Below are 22,990 nucleotides of genomic sequence, written 5' to 3' on the forward strand. Positions count from 1 at the left end.
AAAGGAACGAATGATGAAATTGTGGATTCGTTTAGTAGGTGGTGGATTGCGTTTGGAGTAGGTGGGGAATGTGGAAAATTGGGAAGTAAATGTCATTTTAGTGAAAAAAATAAAATTGTCTCTGGATAAGTTTCACTTTAGGAATTTAGATAAAAATGAGTATTTCCTTTAATTCATATTAAGTAAATTATTGGAATTTTTTTCATAATTTAAAATAAGTAAATTTTTTAAAGTTGAATTGTTGAGACTTTTTTTTTCATATTTACCCTTTCTTCTATTTAGGTTCTTAACTATTTTACCTTTTTTAAGAGAATCATTTAGGATTAATAATAGTGGAAAGTAGACTTTAATTTTTGTCCTTAAATATTTTTCTTAAAGGGTGTGTCATTCTCCAATAATTCATGTAATATGGACTAGAGTCTAGAGGGAGTATGTGTAACACCCCTAAAAAAATATTGTATATGGTGTTTCAATTCTCGACGAAAATGATATTTTTTAAGTATTTTGGGGATAACTTTTCAGATAATGGTCCAAATTAGGTGATTCAAATTTCTGAATAACCCAACATCATTACCTACAACTTTCATGAAGACCATAGCTTAAGATTCGGAGGTTAATTAAGTCAAATAAATTAAGTTTTGCAAACCTAGTGCTATGACGAAATGGAGTAATTGTAGAAGAAAAATCATATCTCTGTAGGATAGTTCAAATCATTTGATTCTTGAAGGATATAGAAGAAGACTCCTAGAGCTACAATTCATATGAAGGCATCAAATACTAATTAGGAAGTTATCTTGTTCAAACATAGCTCTGAAAAAGGGTATTTCGTAAAAAGAAGATTCATTTCACCAATCATAGAAGATCTAGATCCATTTGACATCACCAATGACATTAATAGTCCTCCATTTGGCATCACCCATGGCATCACAATCCTCTATTAAATTTTTAGATTTTTCTTTATAATTATTTTAATTATTGTTAGGGGTCTCCTTCACATCTATAAATACCCACCTTATTTTATCATTTTGTTCATCAAAGTTTTCTCAAGAAACTCTTCTCTCTATACACTTCTTTACTAATTCTCAAAATGTAGTTTTAGTTCTTAGTAGTGTAGAAATACTATTTCGGTGATTCATATATTTCGGGTAGTACACAAAACGCTCTGGCGAGGAGAAAAGGGTAGGATTCAAGAGTGTTCATTAAGTCCTTCGATTCTGAGTAATGCTTCGGATTCCAGGTATGTAAGACTTCAATGAGAATAATCATTCTACTCTCATGCCTAAAGTATTTTGATTATATGATAAATTATATTTATTTTCTTTAAGCTTTACTCTAAGGTATGTAGGTATTTATCCATTGATTCTTTCACCCATGTAGTTCAAAACTTTTTCAACTAAATCTCTTGATTTCAAGTAAGATTTTGTTATGGGCAATTCTTATTTCTACTTAATAGCATGAATCATGGTTAAACTAATGATTATTGATCTATCTTGATGCAAAATAATTTCATATGTATGAATTGATGATTTGCAAGTAATTTCTCTATTTATCTCTTTAAAGATTCTTGAAATTCATGGTGGGTTTTTAAAGCATGATTTTTAATTAACGGATTTCAAAGTATTTATGCATAATTTCATTTACATACATGTTTGAAAGTTGAAGTGACTTAAACCCACCTAGTTTTACTATATTTTTAATGAAGTTTGACTTGAAAGCTTTGACTCCAAATAAATATTTATGAAAGCAATGCTTATTATAAAAAGGGAGTCTTATAAAATAAAAGAATGATGAAATGCTATGAATGATGGATTCTTTATGCTATAAGGACAATTCTTGCATTTTTGAATCACTAAAGATTTTTATGAGTTATTCCACCAAATGTGATGTTTTGAATTCTCAAGCTATATGCTATGACTATTTTTAAGTATTAAACTATTTCGTGGGATTGACTTAGCACCGAATGAGGCATTGATGTAAGATTCGGTAAGGGAATCCTAGTAGCAATCTCTTGTCTCATTAACTATGTGCCAACATAGGAGCCCTTGTAGGCTTAGGCTGATGGATCCACAAATAGCCCTTAAAGTTAAAGTTAAAGAAATGAATAAAGTTGACGGAGTTCTACCCGACAAGTAGTCTCCCCGGCCAACGTAGGGGGTTATGTTGGATTTCCAGTAATAGCTCGCATTGTCTTAAATGTCGGTTATGGTCATCTTCCCACAAAATGAATGTTTTAAAGGACATCTATATGATTGATTATACATGCATTGCATTATGTTTCATATTACATAAATGTTTTAATGTTTTCTCAATGTTCATGCATGCCTACATACATAGTAAATTCAAAGTACTAACACATATTCTTTTGCCTACATGATATCACCATGTAGGGACCGATGCTCCTCCTCGTTCTTCTCCACGTGGCTAGTTGGGATTTCGTTTGGAGACTACTTTTGGTGAGTTCCCATGTTTCGGGAACAATACTCCTTTATCTTTCTAGCTTATGATATATTGAGATCTTTAGACACTTACTATGACATTTCTTTCTACTATGATTGAGGGTGAGCTAGAGACTTGTCTTAGCCCGTTAAATATAAAAGTTAGAGGTATTGTTGGACATATGTAAGTTGAATATTTACTATTATGATTTCCGCTTGTTTATTTATTGTCATTATCTATGAAAGACTAAAAGAATGTTAAAAGGCTTGTTTGAGGTACTTTCGGGTTCCTCATTCGCCATGTCACATCTAGGCCCTAGGATTGGGTCGTGATAGTATGTTTTTTGAATTATACGATTATACTCCATCTTCTTAATAGTGTTCAATTTTAATTAAAGAATCATTTATTAAATAGAAATAGTTAAGTAAACTACACATTATATATATAATTATTTTTAATTATCATAATTTTTATTAAGACGACATAGTAACCAGCAATATGTTAGGGAAAAAAAAACGAGAAAAGCGTAATTATTCTAGTATTTGTTGCCAATCATGAAATGTGCGTTGTTTTATCAGTGTTCTTGTCTATTCATTTGTTTGTTTTTTCTGCCTAACCAACTTGTTCTTGTCTATTCACCTTCCGGAAGGTCACTTTTTTTGCCCTTTTTTGTTTCTCACGGTTATTTGATACTTATTTTGGACCGAATAATGTTGATTTACATCAAAAGTTTCATTACGAAGTAAAACACTTTTTAAAATTCATGTAAATTACACTTAATATCTTGATATTTTGACCTTCTCTTGCTTCATGGCAAATCTTTAATGTCAAAAGATAAAATTTGTTAAATTTGAAACTTTGCCCATAGAACAAGTGAGTTCAAATATTCAATATCATTCACCTTTAAAATCATTCTTGTAAATTACACCTTTATATTGAAACTCAAATACAAATGATGGAATTGAATTTATCAATCTACTCTAATCTTCAACGGTTGAAAGTCACTTTTTTTCACCGTATAACAAGTTGGATTAGGAACATGAGCTGTATTTGCTATTTTTACCTAATTATGCCAATCAAATTATTGAACTTAACTTATAATATACAATATTATATCATCGTGATCTGGTTTGTAGGATTAAGAGAATACTCTATGATTGTATTGAGTTGGTGGAGAGGGTAGATTTCATGGTAAATTCTAAAAGCAAATTCTAATTCTGGTTCATTTCTCATATTGGAAGTAGTTTTTGGGTATAATACACTTATAAATGATGTTAATTAGTTCATTAAATTATTACATTGTCCTCCTCCTAAATTTTACCTTTATAAATACATCATTATGAGTGATGAAAAATAAATGATTTATCACCATAATATAACGGCTAGAGTTTGCAGGTAGAATACACCATGTATCTCCTTAAAACATATTTAAGTTGTGGACAAATAAAATTCATACATTTCGTCAGGATTTTTGACGATCGATAACTCAAGTTGTGATTATTGTGCATAAATTCGCTTTCGCAAGGAAAAATCCGTTAGTCTCTTAACTAGGATTAGTATTTTGGTAATATACTACATCTCGGAAATGAATTCAACAACAATAACAAAAAAAAATCATGACAAATAAAAATAAAGATACATACTTGAAACTAGGGCTGTACAGGACAAACCGATAAACCGCATCAAACCGACAAACCGAACCAAACCGGAAAAAAAAACCGACTAGTGGTTTGGTTTGACTTGGTTTGGTGTTTGAAAAAAAAACCCGACCATTATAGGGTTGGTTTGGTTTTAACTAAAAAAAATTAAACCGAACCCAAACCGACCCGATTATAAATATACTACTTTTAAATTATGTTATACTAAAAATATTTATTAAAATATAATTTATAAATATTTTTTAAAATTTTTTCATAATTTTTGTTTTCTTTCTTACATTTAGATTTGGACTTGAGTAGCCCATCTAAATAATATACAAAAAAAACTTATCTTATAAAGTTATATTATAAAGTTAAAACTTCAAACAGTGTTGTGCCTCCATCTTATATGTTGATATTTTGTACTAGAACTCATTTTAAGAAGCACTGCTCTGTGCTTTTTATTAGATACTATGAGAAACCCAAAAAAATCCGAAAAAATCCAAAAAACCCGAGAAACCCGAAAAATCCGAAAAACCCGAGAAAAATTGATATCGAAAAACCCGACTTTTATTGGTTTGGTTTGGTTTATAGATTTAATAACCCGACACAAATGGTTTGGTTTGGTTTGTAAAAAATCCGAACCAACCCGGTCCATGTACACCCCTACTTGAAACATAAGTTTTTTTGTATTATCAATTGCAGCCTAAAAGTCGTAGAATTTTTTTTTTTTTTTAAAAGCAATTAGAGTGCATTAGTTATTTAATGTATATACATGTCCGAGATATATTTCACACACACATATATAGATAGAAAAATTTGAGAAAATTTATCCATCTATAAATTCCACTCTAAATATTAAATAAAATTATGTAAAAGTGTTTGAGATACTGAGATACAGCTAACATGTAATAATTTGGCATAACAGATTTCTACCAAATAAATATAAAAAGGTGTTGTAAAACAAGTCAACAAGTGGATGTTTATGAGACATATTTTCACCGTAGTAAATAGTATTTTCACGCGTTTTATGTTGTAGTTCGATCGTTTTTTAACAAAGTTTGCCTATAAAAGGTATTGAATCTACAATACAAAGAACACACAAAAAATATTACTACTCTACATTTTCTCTTCCTTTGCCAGTTCTCTCTCTCTATCTTCCTTTATTATACTTTCTTTCTTTATTATCCATATATTATTATTATTATTATTTTATAATAAAAGGAATATTGTCCATTTTCACAATTGCATTATTATATGTTTTGAATCAACGCAAAATCATCAAAAGTCAACATTGTCCGATGAATTTAATCAAACAATGATCAATTCTTAAAATAAATGTTGGCGTTAATTGTTTAATTTTAATTAATATACCTATTAGTTCAACTAAACTAATCTAGAAGATTTCTTGGAGTAATTTAAATATGAATTCCCCCATGTGATATTTTACGAGCTGTTCACTTACTAGGTTGATTTAGGAGGCGGAGCCACCTTGAATTCAGGAGTTCATTCAAAAAATCTCTTCAGCAAAAAATTATATTATTTATTTATGATTAAAATAATTTATATATATATGCCAAACCCATTTTAGCTAATTTATATATCCCCTCTTTAAAATTTGAATCTCATTATTAAAAATTTGACCAAGCATGAACTTGAGTAGTGCGAGTTGGAAACCCCAATTATTTCCCATTATCACAAATAAAGCATAATATATAATGTACCACCAAAAACAACAGGAGGAAAAAGGTTTAAAACGGAAGGAAAGTAGAAAACGACAATAATAAAAGCAAAAAGCCAAAAAGTGGAAGTGGCATTTTGATTTTAAACGGCAAGTCTGGTTGAAACAAACTCACCGAAATCGGATGCTTACGTCAAACTAATGTATAAATATAAGATATATAATTATTATTTAAATAGATGTATATATATATTTTTTATTAAACTATTTAATTATAATAAGTTGCATCAATTTAATATAAACATTCAATGCACATAATTATTTACCAATTTTATACTCTTTTCTCGTGATATATTTCCTTTTTAATTAGTATATTTTGTAAAAAAATATATATAATTCAATATCTATTTTTATGATTATAATAATATTTATAGCCACATAAATATCTATAAAAAATATTTTCTTAAATTTTGAACGTATCTAATACCATCACATAAATTAGACAGAAGGAGTAACAAAGATGAAAATACTAAATTAAAATTTTTCAATCATTATTAAATGGCAGAAAGATTAGAAATTTTATGTTTGACCTTTAGAAATTGAGAAGAATCCTAAGCGAAAGCGCTTCTTCTTTTTAATAGAACTTATACTGTACAAAAATTAAATTAATTTGGCCAGCAAATAAATGATACAAATTATTATACAAGAGAAGAAAAGAAGATTAAGCTTGTTTTGTTGCTAATTTTTATAAGCAAACTACTGTTTTAGTTTGTCATGTAAGACCAAGATTAATAATTAGTAATATCAAAATAGTGTCGTTAGGTTTCTTCCACACTAGAGACATAATTTGAATAAGTCTTATTGGTTCATACAACTAACATGTTTTTCTTTTTCAAGAACTTACATATAAACAATGTTTATACCAAATTCATGTATATAACATGTGGTTTTACGTATATTTTTCATTTAATAATAATTAATTAATTGGTAAATTTAGTGTAAACACCTGTTTAATACACTAACCCAATCTGATTATCAAAGCAATTTAATCTGAAAATCTTTTTGATAAAATATTCGAGACCAAACAGGTGGAAACGATGGCCAAACAGTGAAGTTTTAGCAGAAAATTTTTACCCCTTCTCCTAATTACAAGCATAAGTTTGTATATTTTGTATCATAACATCTCATAAGATATGTCTGGGCATGACTTCAGTTCCTAAAAAATTAATGCCTAGTGGGGCATAAATTGACTGATAAAGGGCAAAAATAAAAGATCAATTTACATATATTTCATAGTGTTAAGAGTTAATTGCATTATTTCCCTACTCTTTTTCAAATTACAAAAATCTCTTAAAATTTATGAATTTTGGATACATCACTGGACTTCAGCAGACATCCAGATACATAGGCGAGGAATGTATCGAAGAGGGAATAGGACATCCGGATACAGAAGAAAGGGATGTATACGAGGGGGGATGTTCAGAGAGGGGAGGGATGTATCCGAGAGGGGGATAGGAATATATCGGCAAGAGAGGAGTGATGTATCCGAAAGGAGATTTTTGAATTTTTTTTAAATGGTAGAAATTTTTTGAGAATATGATAAAATAAAAATTGTATTCAGGTAGTTTTTCCAAAATAAAAGACTAGCCCATTTGAAGGAGAAGACGTGGAAATTTTATGCTTCTTGCTGTCTAGCTTACTAAACCTCAATTTCAACCCAATCCGTGGGTGTTTTTGGTCCAAATTAGAACAAATAATCCTTTTTACAAAAAGTTTTTTTTTTTAATTGACGAAGTAATGAATATAAACACCATCTTACATCAACTCGGGCAAAGTCATTCCCTACATAACCCAATCGACCAGGAAAAAAATAAATAAACAATCAAAAACAAAACACTCAACACTTTGAACCTTCTTGTCCCGTTTATGCACAAATAATCCCAATCCGTGTGTGGCTCTAGTTCAAATTGTGTTGGGCATCTCTAAGACATAATGGGCCATGCATAGCCCAATTATGAGATTAAGGAAGTTGCGGTGTTGGGAGGTATCGCGTTGCAGCCTCCATGTTTTAGAACTTTGAATTGCGAAAAGGAAAAATTACTTAATTGAGTGTTTTTTAAAAATTAATTACTGATTTTAGCAATATTTTTTATTTATTATAATTTATAGCAATACATAGCAATATTATGATAAATCTACACTTGTATTAAAAGTAAATTATGCATACAATATAAATGTATTATAAGTGTTTTAAAATATATATTATGTTTGTGTAGTAAGAAATTGACATAATGTATTATAAATCTATTAAAGTATGTGATAAATGTATTATCTATCTATAAAACTTGTATTATATATGTTTTATAAATAGTTCTCTACAATATGTATTAAAACTGTATTGTAAGTGTTCAGTGAATTTTTTTTTATTGCTATAGATGATAAATATTTTCATAATATTGTATATTTATGTAAGTTTCCCATGGGAAAATTACATTTATGTACACGATATATAGACAGTATATTATATATCATATATACATATAATATACATACTTATACACAACATATACAACTGAAGTATATCAATATTCATGTATACTTTATCCATGTTGGTAAACTACATAGCTGAAGAGTAAATTTACGCAAGTTTTGTGCTCTGATATGAGGTGTTAAGTCAGCATATTGGATCCATGTTAAAATGGGTGAGTCAATAAATAAGTCATTATTCAAATTGTCCGATTAGATTACAATTTTCCCCTCCTGTAAATTTAAATTAAATTGATCAATCCACATTAATCATCGTTTATTGTGGTTTTTTTTTTTTATTGTCTGATTTATCAACGTTTTTACATTAACATCAGGAAGTATCTGCCGTTTTCACTCTCTTGAACTTTCTTCATCTGTGAGTTGTGACAGAAATTGGTGTGGACTGAGGAGTTTCACTTGAAACTTAATTAAAAAAATATTTATTCAAAAGCACAAATGAAAAGGAGTAAGAAGAAGTGAGTTAGAAAGAGAGTAATAAAAAATATTTTATGGAGTTTTGGACTCAACTCTTGTCTAGAACTTGTTGAGTTATATAGTATTGTTGGGTTGATCTATTCTGAACTAGTGGATAAGTCAAGAAAATTTCTACTCGACTAATAAAAACTTGTTATAATAGACTTGAATCTCTTTAAAAAAAAAGAGAGATTTTTGTTCCTTAATCTGAAGATATTTTATTTTATTCATTTTACTTTTGTATTGTAATTGTATTTTCACCCAACAATGGACATAAAATATGATAAGATAGAGTTATTATATACATTACACCCTTTTAGTTATCTGACATTATTTTATTAGGGAAAAAGTTATACAACAACTTTTGTCAATTTCAAGTTAGTTAAATTCATTTAACTAACCAAATTCAAACTAGATCTGCTGTCATACTTCATTTTATACGCCATTATTCAATGTAAATTGGTATTATCGTACTTCACGATGTACAAGGTGTAAATGAAATGACGAAGTTACAGTATTTTTATTTTCAATAATTCAAGATGATGAGCAAAGAAATTAAAGCTGGAGTATTAGGACCAAGTATATATTCATTATTTATTATTTGCTGAATCGGATTAGTCAACGATATGAATCAAGGATAATGTTACAAACACATTAATGCACTTATCTCATTATTTAAAAGTCAACGCAAATGAAAATAAAACTGTGATAAATTTCAAAGATACTTTTTGGATCATGATCATCTTATTTAAAAGATTAAAAAAAATTATATATTCAATGTATCTCTTGTTAAGTGGGTGATTCTTTTCATGATCAGGTATGTCAGAATCATTTTTAATAATGAGTGATTTTAGGACTCGAATTCAAATTCAATTTTTATTTTTTATTATATCATGAGGCCGTTTGAATTGGCTTATAAGCTGCTTATAAGTTGTTTTTAGTTTTTTTTTAATGTTTGGCTGATCAACTTAAAATCATTTTATGCTTAAAATAAGTCTCAATAAATAGTTGAGTTTATTTAGATGAACTTATTTTAATCAGTTTATAAGTTGAAAACAGCTTATAAGTCAAAAAAAAATTTGGCTTGTACCTACCTTTTTTTTTAACTTATAAGCAGTTTTCAACTTATTAGCTGATTAAAAATAAATCAATCCAAACGGGCGTTGAATAGTTCAATCATTTCATGTTTAAATTGTTAGAAAAAATTAATGTCTTATTTATTAAAATTATATGTTCAATGTTGAAGAGTTTGACACGCGTTGTAATGACCATAGAGAGACTTGAATTAGAGCAAGAAGTAAGAAATCACTTATTTGGTTTAATCTGTTGTGTCAATTAATTTAATTTTACTGCCTAGTTAAGTGTATTTTCGCATTGATTTTATTATGTATGAAAATGCGTCATACCTTTTTCAGAAAAAACTGCACCAAAATAACAATTAAAACTAGATAAAAAAAATCCATCAAAAACTGCACTTGGACAACAACAAAATCTGCATCAAAATAATTCAATAGTTTAAATAATGCAAAAAAAAAGTTCAACAAGATAATAAAACCTCCCTAGGCATATAATTAAAGAATATAAATAATATAACAAAATTAAGTTCAAAGAATAAAAGGCCATCGCATGATTAAATTTATAATCGATAATTTCGTCATAATTTGAAAAGTTTCTTCTGCCTTATCCCAAAGATAATGATGACTAAAAGGAGGTCGAGTAGAATTTTGGCCACTAGTACTACAACTACTTATTTTATAATTCTAAATTCACTGTCTTGAAAAAGGCAGTGCCGTGAGTTAGGTGCCTATAAGCAAAAAAGGGAAAATAAGAGCAATGTATAATTATCTAAACTTAGTTGCATATTTAATTCCATTAATAGGTATTAGATATTTATTGGCAAAATGTTCAAATGCATCATGTAAACGTACCTGGTCCATTAGTTAGTAGTGATATTCGTCCGTTAGTTACTATATATATATTTCATTAGTTATTTACTAATCAGTTTATTATCGATTTTTATTTTTATTTGTCCACTATTAATTTTGTATAATTTTTACGAAATTATAAATAGAAGAGTAATTTTACCATATCATTCTTTAAATATAATAAATAGAATGTCTTAAAAAATATAATAGGAAAATGACTATTAATTAATGATAAGGATAAATTAAGTACTAAATATAAATTATCTCTTGATTCAATAAATTGGACAAGTATATTATTAAACATCTATTTTTAATATAATAAACAAGTAAAAATAAAAAGAGAAAGTATTTGATAGTTAGGGTTTTCAGGCTATAAAAGTCCCTCATTATGTAAATAGCTAAAGAGCTGAAATCAATAATATTTTTCTCTCTTCTTTCTATTTCTGTTTCTGCTTCTTCTCAAAAGTTGGATCGGATAACCTAAGGTGTTCGGCAAGGGAAAAAAACATTAAAAAATATTTTTAAAGTTTTTATGTTTGATTAGTAAAAAAAATTAAAAATATTTTTCTAAAAAAAAATTGCTTAAAAATGAGAAAAATGATTTTTTTTATCGAAAATAAAAAAGAAGAAGTTTCACAAGTGACATTTCACGTAAATTGTATCGTTACTGCCTTTCAACATACCTCATCTTCACCAGTATCCCCCTTACGGCCAATCTCCATCACTCCACGCCCCTACCTAGCTCACCTTCCGTCGCATTTGTCTAAATTATATGCAAATATTTTTAGAATAATATTTTATACTTACCTATCGAATACCCAAAAAAAATATCACCCCTATTGGTCAACCTAATCTTAAACCTTTAGAATTTGGATAAGTTTATTTATGTACTCATTTCATATCTGTTGTGTTTGGAGGAAAGGGCAGTGCATTTGGTGTGGTGAAACCATAAGCAATCTAAAAACTAGAATAATAATGTCATTAATTATTTATATCTTAAGTAAGAGGGGAATATTCAAAATAATATTTTTTTTCTTCTTCTTTTGCAATTATATATGCCTTCCCAAGTATGGTCTCTGTCTAGTTATCACTTAATTTACATTTGCAAATGTTGGTTATACATCTGGATTTCCATGTGTCCTGTCCATGTTCTTCTTCCAGTAGTCGTACCCAACTGAGTCTTTGTAATTCTAATTAAGGAGAACTAATTAATTTAAAGTTTGACAAAATTACAAATTGTCAATATTTTATAATAACTTTTCACTGTAACGTCTAAGTTTTTGTTGGAATTGACATTCATATTATATTATTTATTATTTATAAAATCATAATTTGTTATAATATTCAAATAAATTACATTGTTATAGAGAAATTTGACGATTTGAAGGAACTTAGTTATTAGGTGGAAAGTTGTAGGACTAATCCAATTAAAGTATGTTACTTATTAATTAGAGATAACTGTTAAAAACACACCTGGACTATTCTCTTTTTTTGAGTTTCATACCTACATTATTGGGAGTGTGCATTTCATACCTAAATTATCATTTATTAGTTTGAGAAATACATATCTCTCTTTTATTTCACTCTCATCATGGCGTGTGTACTACCCTCTCTCTTTTGTTTAAAAAAATTTGTTACATCATACTCCAAATGGACAAAAATTACATCTTAACAAAAATTAAATAAATTAGTAGAATTAGTTAAAATTAAAAATTAAACTATTACTATCTCCCGCCCAAAAAAAAATTATAAACTAAAATATAAAATATTTTTCTTACCTCACACTACCACCTTCTCTCACCACAGCCCCCCCCCCCCCCCCAATTTTTTAGTTTTATTTTAATTTATTAAATTTCTTTTTTAATTTTTTTTAAAAAAATTCTTACTTCATCTCCCCCTCCCCCACCTCCTTCAAATAATAATTTAGATATTTTTATTTTTTTAAAAAAAAAATGTACCCCGCCTCACATAGCCCTCCGCTTTCAATTTTTTTCCTCATTTTGTGTTAGATATATACATATGATTTTAGGTTTTTTACTTTCCGCAAGACTTTTCTTAAAATAAAATTTTTATTTTTGTTATATTCGATATGCAAGTAGGAAAAAATATTTTCCTGAAAATATCTGTATATATCTAATACAAAATGAGAAAAATATATTTAAATATATATATATATATATATATATATATATATATATATATATAAATTAAGAGCGGAGGGTTCTATGGGGTGGTTAAAATTTTATTTTTAAAAAATAAAAATAATAATATTTTTTAGAAAGGGGTGGGGAACGGGGTGAAGTATGTTTTAAAATTATTTTATAAAAGAAATTTTAAAAATTTTAAAACATAAACGGACGGGGATTGTGGGTGGAGGGGGGAGAGGTGTTGGAGTGTACAAGCAAAATATTTTAAATTTTATTTTTTAAAAAATAATTTCATTTTTAAAAAAAAGTAATTTCTTTTATAAAAAAAATAATATTTTTTTTGGAGATAGAAATACTTTAGTCTTTAACTTTTAGCTAATATTAGTAGTTTATTTAGTGTCAAGGTGAAATATTTTATCCATGTGGAATGTCATGTGACAAGATTTTTTCAAAAAATAGAGAGTGTATTACACACACTGAGGTGTGTTTCTCAAACTAATAAGTAATAGTTTATGTATGAAACTCACGCTTCCAATAGTTTAGGTATGAAACTTAAAAAAAAAGAGGATAGTTTAGATGTATTTTTGACTTTTATCTCTATTAATTACAAGGACCCTATATTTTATTACAAAACAATATCCTAATATATGTGTCTACAATACATTAAAATATCCTATACAATTGTTTATAATGATTATGAACATATGCCTCTAAAAGGAAAAGTATATATCTTAAATTACTCATTATTTTTCATATCCTATTTTTATTTTAAAATAATATAGATTTATTTTAAAATTCGCGCGTTGACGCCATGCTGATGTCAGCGTCCACACTATATGATACGGATAGGACATCAATATATCGACGGAGTATGACAGAGAATTGAACTAGTCCTATATGATATCGATATGGTATCAATATACCTACAAAGTATCACAAAGAATACATTTTCTATTAATTTAGAGTTTAATAAAAAAGATTATGACTTTAATAATTTTCACTTAATTATTTCATTTTTATTTCTTAAAAAAAAGCTCAGTCCTATATGATATCAATAGGATATCAATATATCGACGGAATATCACAGAGAATTAAGCTCAATCCTATATGATACTGATATGGTATCAAAATACCGATGGACTATCACAGAGAATTAATTCATAGCAACGATGTTGACGTTATTCTGATGTAATGCGCAAAATAAGAAAGGAGAAAGTGGGGTAAAAAGGCAAATAGTTTGAACCATGGATCCATTAAGAATAAATAGTTTGAATTGAATCTAATTTGAATAAATAGTTTCACAATTGAATCTATTTTATTTAGTTTTCCCTTAATAATATAGAGTTGACATAAAAAAAATGTATATAAAAAGGTAATTGAGAGAGAATTTAAATGGTTAACCTAAATTAGATGTCATAAGCTCTATTATTGTCTTACCAAAATGTTTTTATATTGAATTGACTATTGATTTGGAATTCGGAAATTTTCATTACGAGAGTTTTAAAATACAAAAAATAAATATATGATGAAATCAAGGAGGTTCAACATCTATTATATATATGTACAAAAATAATTTTAATCTTATGTATTGTAATTTTCCGCTGATCCCATCCTCCCAGCCTGTTTGATTTTGAGGCTCCACCTATCTCAAACAATTCACTTATCACTTTTATTATATATAATTCGAGCACATTTTAATTTATATTTCAATAAATGAATTTATCCTAGACTATATATTAAGCCTAAAATAAATCAAAGTTCCAGATAACATGAAATGAAGAGGATACTTTGCACAGATGAAAAATTAATTTCTTACATGTTTACTTATATATAGGTGAAATGACGTATACCCTCAATATATATTACTTTAAAAATTAAACTCTTTTTTAATTTGGAGCAGAAAATATTTGCCGGTAATTTGTACCTCAATAGCATTTTTTAAATGCATTTTTAGCTTCTAAATTATCAAGTTTTTTCTTCTTTTTTTTTAAAAAACTTACAATGTCATGTGTTTTCTATCACACTTTTAAAATCAATATTTTGGACTTATTAATAGAAAAAAAATTATTATTTTGAAAATTGAAAAAGTATGAGAAAGAGTAATCAAGTGTGATGCCCATGACGGAGGGAAAATCTCTAAAGAAGGGGGGCACATTACATCTTAGACAAATCACACATTCTACCTTAAAAATCCCATTACCCACATAATATAACAAGCAAAGATCAAATGAGAAAAAAAAAATAGGTAATGATGCGAACACATCAAATTTGTTGTTACATAAGGCATAATTTTTATTACGCCTTTCTAGGAGCTCCCACCCTTTTTGCTCTTTTGATAACTCGAATCCACAATCTTAGAATGTAAGGTGAGGAGTGTTTATCAGCGGGTCACTAAAATAATTATAATGGGCCTTTTGTTATTTTTTAAAAATTTAGTTTAAAACAAAATAATATTTTAATAAAATTTAATGAAAAAATTATTAAATTAACTAGATAAGTGAAATATTAATAATTGAGTGACTTTAAGTTATAAAATAAAAATAAGTGACTTTCTAAGTGAAGTACTCCAAATTGAGTGAATTTTAAGCTATAAAATAAAATTAAATGATTTTCTAAGTGAACTATTCATGGCTGATTAACTATCAAAGATATATATATAAATTTATAAATAATATAGTTGACATCAATAAATGCATATAATAAAATGAAATTGGGATAATAGAAGCCAATAATTTAATTACATTTGTCATATGCTGCATTATTGTTGTACCAAAATGTTTTTTATATGTAATTGACTCGTGAATTTTATTACAACGTGCTTTAATCTAAAGTTTTTTTCTCACTCCTCCCGGTCCCACCACCACTAACCCTGTCCCCCTTTCAGATTCAACGTTTCTGAATATTCTTTTCAGAAATTAAAATTTATTAAAAAACCCTTTAGTCGACCTCTTTTTATTTTTAATATAATTCTCAAATGTTTGTCAAAATAACCGATTTATGATCTCTTATATGCACTTGTTCAACTCTTTTAAATGAAGAAAAAATTAATTCAATTTTTTTAAAAAATAATAATTTTAAATATACAAATTTTAATTTCAAAAACAAATTAGAGATGAATTGCGTAATTGATTTTATTTTTTCTTTTAGTGAGTGTGAAGAAGCTACAGAGTGAAATTGTTGGTATAAAAAAAGAAAATTCAAGTGTAACACTTGATATATTTATCTTTGTAGTCTAAGTTATTATTTTTTGGGTTGGGTGTGTGCTTTCTCAAATACCATGATATATTGGAATATTAATACAAATACTCTTATAGTTCATTATTTTTTACTTGTTACTATATTAATAATAGATGTCCGTTTTTTACTTGATTAATTTAAAAACTAATTTAAATTTTATTTATTTATTTTATCTTTATTATTAATTATTAATTTATTTTTTTAATATTAAGACGATATAATAATTAAGATCGATAAAATTTAAATTACTATTTAATTTATTATTTTAAAAAAAATATATGTCACATCAAATATGACTAATTAAACATGGGAGGGACACGCTCGCAATTTCCATGGTCCAAACATGGAGGAATTTAAAATAATTAAAGAAAACAAATCCTTTTAGAAGGAAAAATATATATCTAAGTTGATGCTAGATATTAATAAAAAGAAAAGGAAAACCAGAGAGAGAGACTTAGGTAAAGAATAATGCGATGAAAATAATTATTATAAAATGGTTGACTTATTATATTTATTAGGTTTATCTATCAAGGGTATAATTGGCAAATAAAAACTTGGTGGCTCCATATAAATACAGGAGTTAGGCGCTGTATAGGGGACACAACTCTTTTAATTACTCAAGTCAAGTTTCCTTATAAGCTCCTCACTCTTTGGAGTAAGTTTTTTTTTTCTTTTTTTCCTCAACGATCTATCAAGTTTTAGCTGGTAACCTATCTTATTTTTATTCGAATCATGACGGTTAAATGTGAATCGTCACCGATGCATGCTACCTCAAGCGGACTACTACAAGGGGATAATCCGCTCCATTATGCACTCCCTCTGGTGATTGTACAAATATGCTTGGTGCTTGTACTCACTCGAGTTCTCGCCTATATTCTCCGCCCACTAAGACAACCGCGTGTTGTTGCTGAGATTATTGTAAGTTTTTCTTCTCTTTTGCGTTGTGTTCTTTCTTTCACAGCTTAAGCTAGCCAGAATTTTTACGCTCTCTCCTTCTTTTGGTCTAAGATAATATAATGTTAAATTTTCACTTCATTAGATGAATACTTCAATTAGTTTATTTTATATTAAACGCTTTTCTTTGAAAATATTTTAACAAATTAATTAATTGTTATCGTTGCTGCCTCCACGTTCAAAGGATGAATTTGGCGTAGAGTGATTGGTACCACATCGATTCATGCAATCAGGGTTTTCTTATTTTAATAACAAAATAATTAAAGTGCATCTTAAGAACGTACATATTACTCCATTTTATTATTTATTCTTATTGTTTCTTTTTAAACGTACCTCGTGTAGGTTTTAACCTGACTGTTAGGAAAATCTTGTCTAGAAAATATATCTTATATATGAAAATCATAATATCCAAAATTAATTTATAACTTATTGCACCTCATATATATTGACTTTGCAACATGGACTTATATTAAAAGGAGATTCTTCAGATCCCTCTGCATCAATTGTAGAAACTGCATTTTATTTCAATTAAAAATGAAGGGATCGGAGTAGTTAAGGTTGATGAATGACAGAATCAATTTTAAAACAATAAAAACTTATGTTAACTTTTTTGATAAATTTTCAATGTGATAAGTACAAGTCGATATTTATTAGCGGTCAATTGTTTTTATCTTAATGATATAGTATTATATGGTTTCATGAAAGAACTTTTATTGATTCATGGTACATAATTTAGTTAGTTCATCATTATTTTTTAGTGTCAGAGGTAAATTCAAAATTTAAAGCTATTGAATTTAAAATGAGTGACGTCTTAACATAAGTATACATTTTAAATTAGTATTGTACATGTGCACAATTCAAACCAATTAAACCAACATGCATGCTAATCAAGTGACTTCATTGTACCTGTCCTAAATCCGTCTCTTTTTAATTTTATTTTGTTTTGGTAGGGAGGTATTTTACTAGGTCCATCCGCACTTGGACGCAACGAAAAGTATCTACACGCGATATTTCCACCAAGTAGCCTCACAGTATTGGACACATTGGCTAACCTTGGCCTCCTATTTTTTCTTTTTCTCGTTGGAACTGAGTTAGACCCAAGATCTCTTCGTCGAACCGGAAAGAAAGCTCTATGTATTGCCTTTGCTGGAATCACTCTCCCTTTTGTATTAGGAATTGGGACATCTTTTGCTCTAAGATCCACAATTGCCCCAGGGGTTAACAAAGCTCCTTTTCTAGTCTTCATGGGAGTTGCCCTTTCTATCACTGCCTTCCCTGTCTTAGCTCGTATTTTAGCTGAACTCAAGCTATTGACAACTGATGTTGGTCGAATGGCTATGTCCGCCGCAGCGGTTAATGACGTGGCAGCATGGATTCTATTAGCTCTTGCTATTGCACTTTCAGGTCAGAGACGGGGTGTAACATTTTTTTTTTTTGATAGTGTATAGTTTTGTAAATATAAATAGTTAAATTTTGAATTCTCTTCTGTTATGTTGCAGGTTCAGGCTCTCCAATTGTTTCTTTGTGGGTCCTATTGTGTGGGACAGGTTTTATCCTGCTTAGCATATTAATTGCACCAATTATATTCAATTGGATGGCAAAGCAATGTCCCGAGGGAGAGCCAGTGAATGAGTTATATGTGTGTGCTACATTGGCAATTGTTTTGGCCGCGGGATTTGTCACTGATGCTATTGGAATTCATGCTTTATTTGGGGCTTTTGTGGTTGGGGTTCTGGTACCAAAAGAAGGGCCATTTGCCTGTGCTCTAGTGGAAAAAGTAGAGGATTTAGTCACGGGGTTATTCCTTCCATTATACTTTGTGTCTAGTGGATTGAAAACAAATGTAGCTACAATTCAAGGAGCTCAATCTTGGGGTCTTCTTGTTCTAGTTATAGCTACGTCATGTTTTGGGAAAATTGTTGGTACTGTTTGTGTATCTCTCTGGTGCAAGATGTCTGTTCAAGAATCCTTAGCTCTAGGTTTCTTGATGAATACTAAAGGTCTAGTGGAACTCATTGTTCTCAACATTGGCAAGGATAAAGGGGTAAGCTTCATTTCAACTATATCATCTGTTTCATTTTACGTGATATTTTTTCTTTTCAAAAATAACATCTTTAAAAAAAAACACCTTATTGACATGCTCTTACAGCTATAAAATGTCATGATAACACTCTTAAAAGTTTTTCGTTCTTTTTTAAACATAATTTCCAATCAACTTATGTATTTCGTTGGATTAATTTTGTAGGTATTGAACGATCAAGTATTTGCGATAATGGTGTTGATGGCACTCTTCACAACATTCATGACAACACCACTAGTTATAGCCACCTATAAGCCAGCCAAAATGGCCGTAACAGAGTACAAACACAGAACAATAATGAGGAAAGACACAAGCAAGCAACTCCGAATCTTGACATGTTTCCACGGCACAAGAAACATTCCCACACTCATAAATCTCATCGAAGCGTCTCGAGGAACGGAGAAGAAAGAAGGACTCCGCGTCTACGCGATGCATCTCTTGGAACTCACTGAAAGACCCTCAGCAATTCTAATGGTCCACAAGGCCCGAAAAAACGGACTCCCCTTATTGAATAAAGATAAAGTAGGCGAATCGAACCAAGTCATTGTCGCTTTTGAGACATTCGGACAACTTAGTAAGGTGTCGATAAGACCAACCACAGCAATCTCCGCTATGACAAGCATGCACGAAGACATAATTGCTAGCGCGGAGAGAAAAAGAGTTTCGATGATAATCCTACCCTTCCACAAACATCAAAGACTCGACGGACATTTTGAAACGACACGTGGCAATCTCAGAAACATAAATCGAAGAGTCCTTGAACACGCACCGTGTTCAGTTGCCATTCTGATTGACCGAGGGCTAGGTGGTGCATCTCATGTGTCCGCTAGTGAAGTTGACTATACGGTCCTTGTCTTGTTTTTCGGCGGCCATGATGACCGCGAAGCGCTCGCTTACGGCATGCGCGTCGCAGAACACCCTGGCATTACATTAAATGTGGTCCGTTTCGTAATCGACCCGGAGATCGTTGGAGCGAGTGTCCACGTGGACATTGTGGAAAACTCCGGTCCAGGACCGGAGTCAGAAGAGGACGAGAATTTTCTGGCGGACCTAAAGCAAAAATCAAGCGGTGACGATTCTATTGTTTTCGAGGAAAGTATTGTGAAGGATGTCACGGAAACTATAGAAGCTATTCGCGCGTATAAAAAGTGTAATTTGTTTATAGTTGGGAGGATGTCGGAGGGACAATTGGTTTCGGCATTTGATACAAAGAGTCATGATTGTCCAGAATTAGGGCCATTGGGAAATTTGTTGATTTCCGGTGAAATTTCAACAACGGCATCAGTATTAGTTGTACAGAAATATCGAAGCGAGTTGCCTCAAGAATCACTTAGGTCTTTGAGGGTTGGAGATTCATCAAGGGTTGGAGATTCAGCAAAAGGAGATGATGATGATGATGAAGAAGAAACTGAAATTTAATTTTTCTTGCAAAGAGTGGTAAATAAGGTATTAACCAAATAACAGAAAGTTATTTATGTACATATGTTCCTTATTTCCTCTAGATCGTTTATTCCTGGGTGGGATTGTTGTAACGTAAAGCATATATATTCAAATTAATTAAAAGTTCTTTTTTACTTATCATTTATGTAATTTGAGGCAATGTAACTGATCAAAGGGTATAATCAGAAAGAATTCCATTCAGGATTTAGTGCTTCCATGCATAATATTCTCAACTATTTTTTTTTTCGAAAAAGAATATGTTTTGATCATATGATGCTCCTCAGAATTAATGCCTATATCCTTTGTCTAACAAAAGTAGGAAATTTTCCTTCACTGCAAGATAATCTTACTTTCCTTAAAAGGAATGGTTGTACCTTAATGAATAAATGCAATCAGCTACATTGATTTATGTTAAGTAATAAAGTCAACTCATATTTCACAAACAACTAGTACTATATTAGTTTTAAGTTTTTTTCTTAATATATAGTTGTCAAAATACTAGTACTAGCTAATAATTTGAGAAAACGGAGTATATACAAATTTGGTTGGCCTTACTATTAGAAGTTTAGAACGACATGAAAGCAAGGGATCGGTTGATAGAGTACATTAAAAAAAAAATGTTGTGTATTAATTTTGTATGTTATTAGTGCCTTGTTTGATACATCTTTTTAATCTATGTGCATTAGTTATACACTTTATTTGATATTAAGGTATGTATCAGATTTTTGCAACCCCTTAACCATTGCACTGAATCTTCATCTTGTGTTAAGTGGTGTTAGCACTTATATATATATAAGCAAATTTGACCTATATATACAGTGTAATTTTTCAGCAAATGATGTCGCTTACCCCCCTCGGAAAAGGGTAGCTCCGCCCCTCGTATTATTAATGCAAAAGATTTTAATGCATATATTATGGTTAAAGATGCAATTGTCCTTCAAAAGCTTTCTCTACATCCTTTTCACAGCACTTGTGAAGATATTTTTGTAAATAAATATTTTTTTAAAAGTTATGAAATGTATGTAATTTCTAATACATCAAACAAAATACTACATAAGAAATAATCTATGCATAACTAATGTTAGCATAACTTATACCATTATTATTAGTACATTCTGTTTAATATTATTTTTATACACCCTACCAAACTAGTGTTCATAAAAGACATACAATCATTCAGACTTATATTCATGTAGACAACCTAACCAAAATAATATGAAAGAATAGAAGTGGTAATCCACATATGTAGACAGTCTATTGGTGTTAAGGTTGAGTCATGATTGTAAGCTTATATATTAGATTAATTCAGTATTTGCTATAGACTTTAAATTTTATTAAGAGATTTGTATGTGTGTAGAAAATATAAAGCTCCTCTACTGTTAGACGAAACCCAAATTATTGGAAATTGCAAAAGTAAAAAATAAAAGATTTAAATCGAATGAAATGGATAGTAAGAATTAATTCATCATATATACTTCAACTGGCTTTGGATTAATCTTTAGTTGTTGTTGTCATTCTTTAATTACGTGTAGAAAAGTAAATTTAATGGATTCAATATTATGTAAAACAAATGACCTTAGTTGATCAAGTTTCATTTTCAAAATTATAATAACACAAATTATTGCTAATAAGTATTACCTGAATCACGTCATATAAAATCATATGGTGAAAGCAAGAAATCTGTAATGAGAACACCACCAATCCATTATTGTGTTATTTATAATGGTGAAGAGGCATACAGTTTTTTTTTTTTTTTGCTTTCATTATAAATATAGTTACGTTAAGTTGACTTTTTTGAGAGAAAAAAATTAAAAGTTATTTGTGAGTAACTCGTTACAATTTAGTCCCTTTTAGCACTCAGGATATGTGGCCTAATGATCGATGAAATAGTTGAGAGTCGTGAGGTATTACCTATCTATTTTAGTTTTAATGGACAAAGTTATCTAGTACTTGTTGATGAAAAATAATAAATATTCCATGAAATTAATTAAGTTACAGCGAAATCTAACCCAAACACCATGATCATAACAAATAAAAAATAAGGCCCTTTTTAAGTTCCACCTTATTGTATACTTTGAATCCAAACACTTTTTGATAACAATAGTACTTAGCTAGCACATATCATATGATTATTATCTTTAATATAGATTACCCAACCAATAGGTCATATATAGTGTAAACTTTTAACAAAGCCCAATAATGGAGACAAAGTCCACACATTATATATTATATATTTGAGCACCAATAATATGCTTACTGCTATGAAAGTAAAGTAAGGCATTGGATGTTTCACTTTGTGAGATTCATTTAAAAAATATATATTGTGCTTCCTTATCTTCATAGCATTTTAGGCTATAAATAAGCTTACAAAGATCGTGCGAAAGTCATGATATTTCTCCATCACCATCTTGACGAGGGGTTTAAATTACAGTACCTTACATTAAAAGACCTCC

At 29.3% G+C, this 22,990-nt stretch overlaps 1 protein-coding gene across 1 annotated transcript; it reads left to right on the forward strand.

The window, feature by feature from the left end:
* The first annotated feature begins 16,682 nt into the window (after window positions 1-16,682).
* On the forward strand, window positions 16,683-20,708 carry LOC129873801 (cation/H(+) antiporter 18-like). Its single transcript, XM_055948986.1, has 4 exons — window positions 16,683-16,981; window positions 17,968-18,421; window positions 18,517-19,061; window positions 19,263-20,708. The coding sequence occupies exons 1-4, from the start codon at window positions 16,796-16,798 to the stop codon at window positions 20,514-20,516; spliced, it is 2,439 nt and encodes an 812-aa protein (XP_055804961.1). The 5' UTR covers window positions 16,683-16,795; the 3' UTR covers window positions 20,517-20,708.
* The last annotated feature ends 2,282 nt before the right edge of the window (window positions 20,709-22,990 follow it).

Source organism: Solanum dulcamara, chromosome 11 (genome assembly GCF_947179165.1).
Source record: "Solanum dulcamara chromosome 11, daSolDulc1.2, whole genome shotgun sequence".
Lineage (NCBI taxonomy): Eukaryota > Viridiplantae > Streptophyta > Magnoliopsida > Solanales > Solanaceae > Solanum > Solanum dulcamara.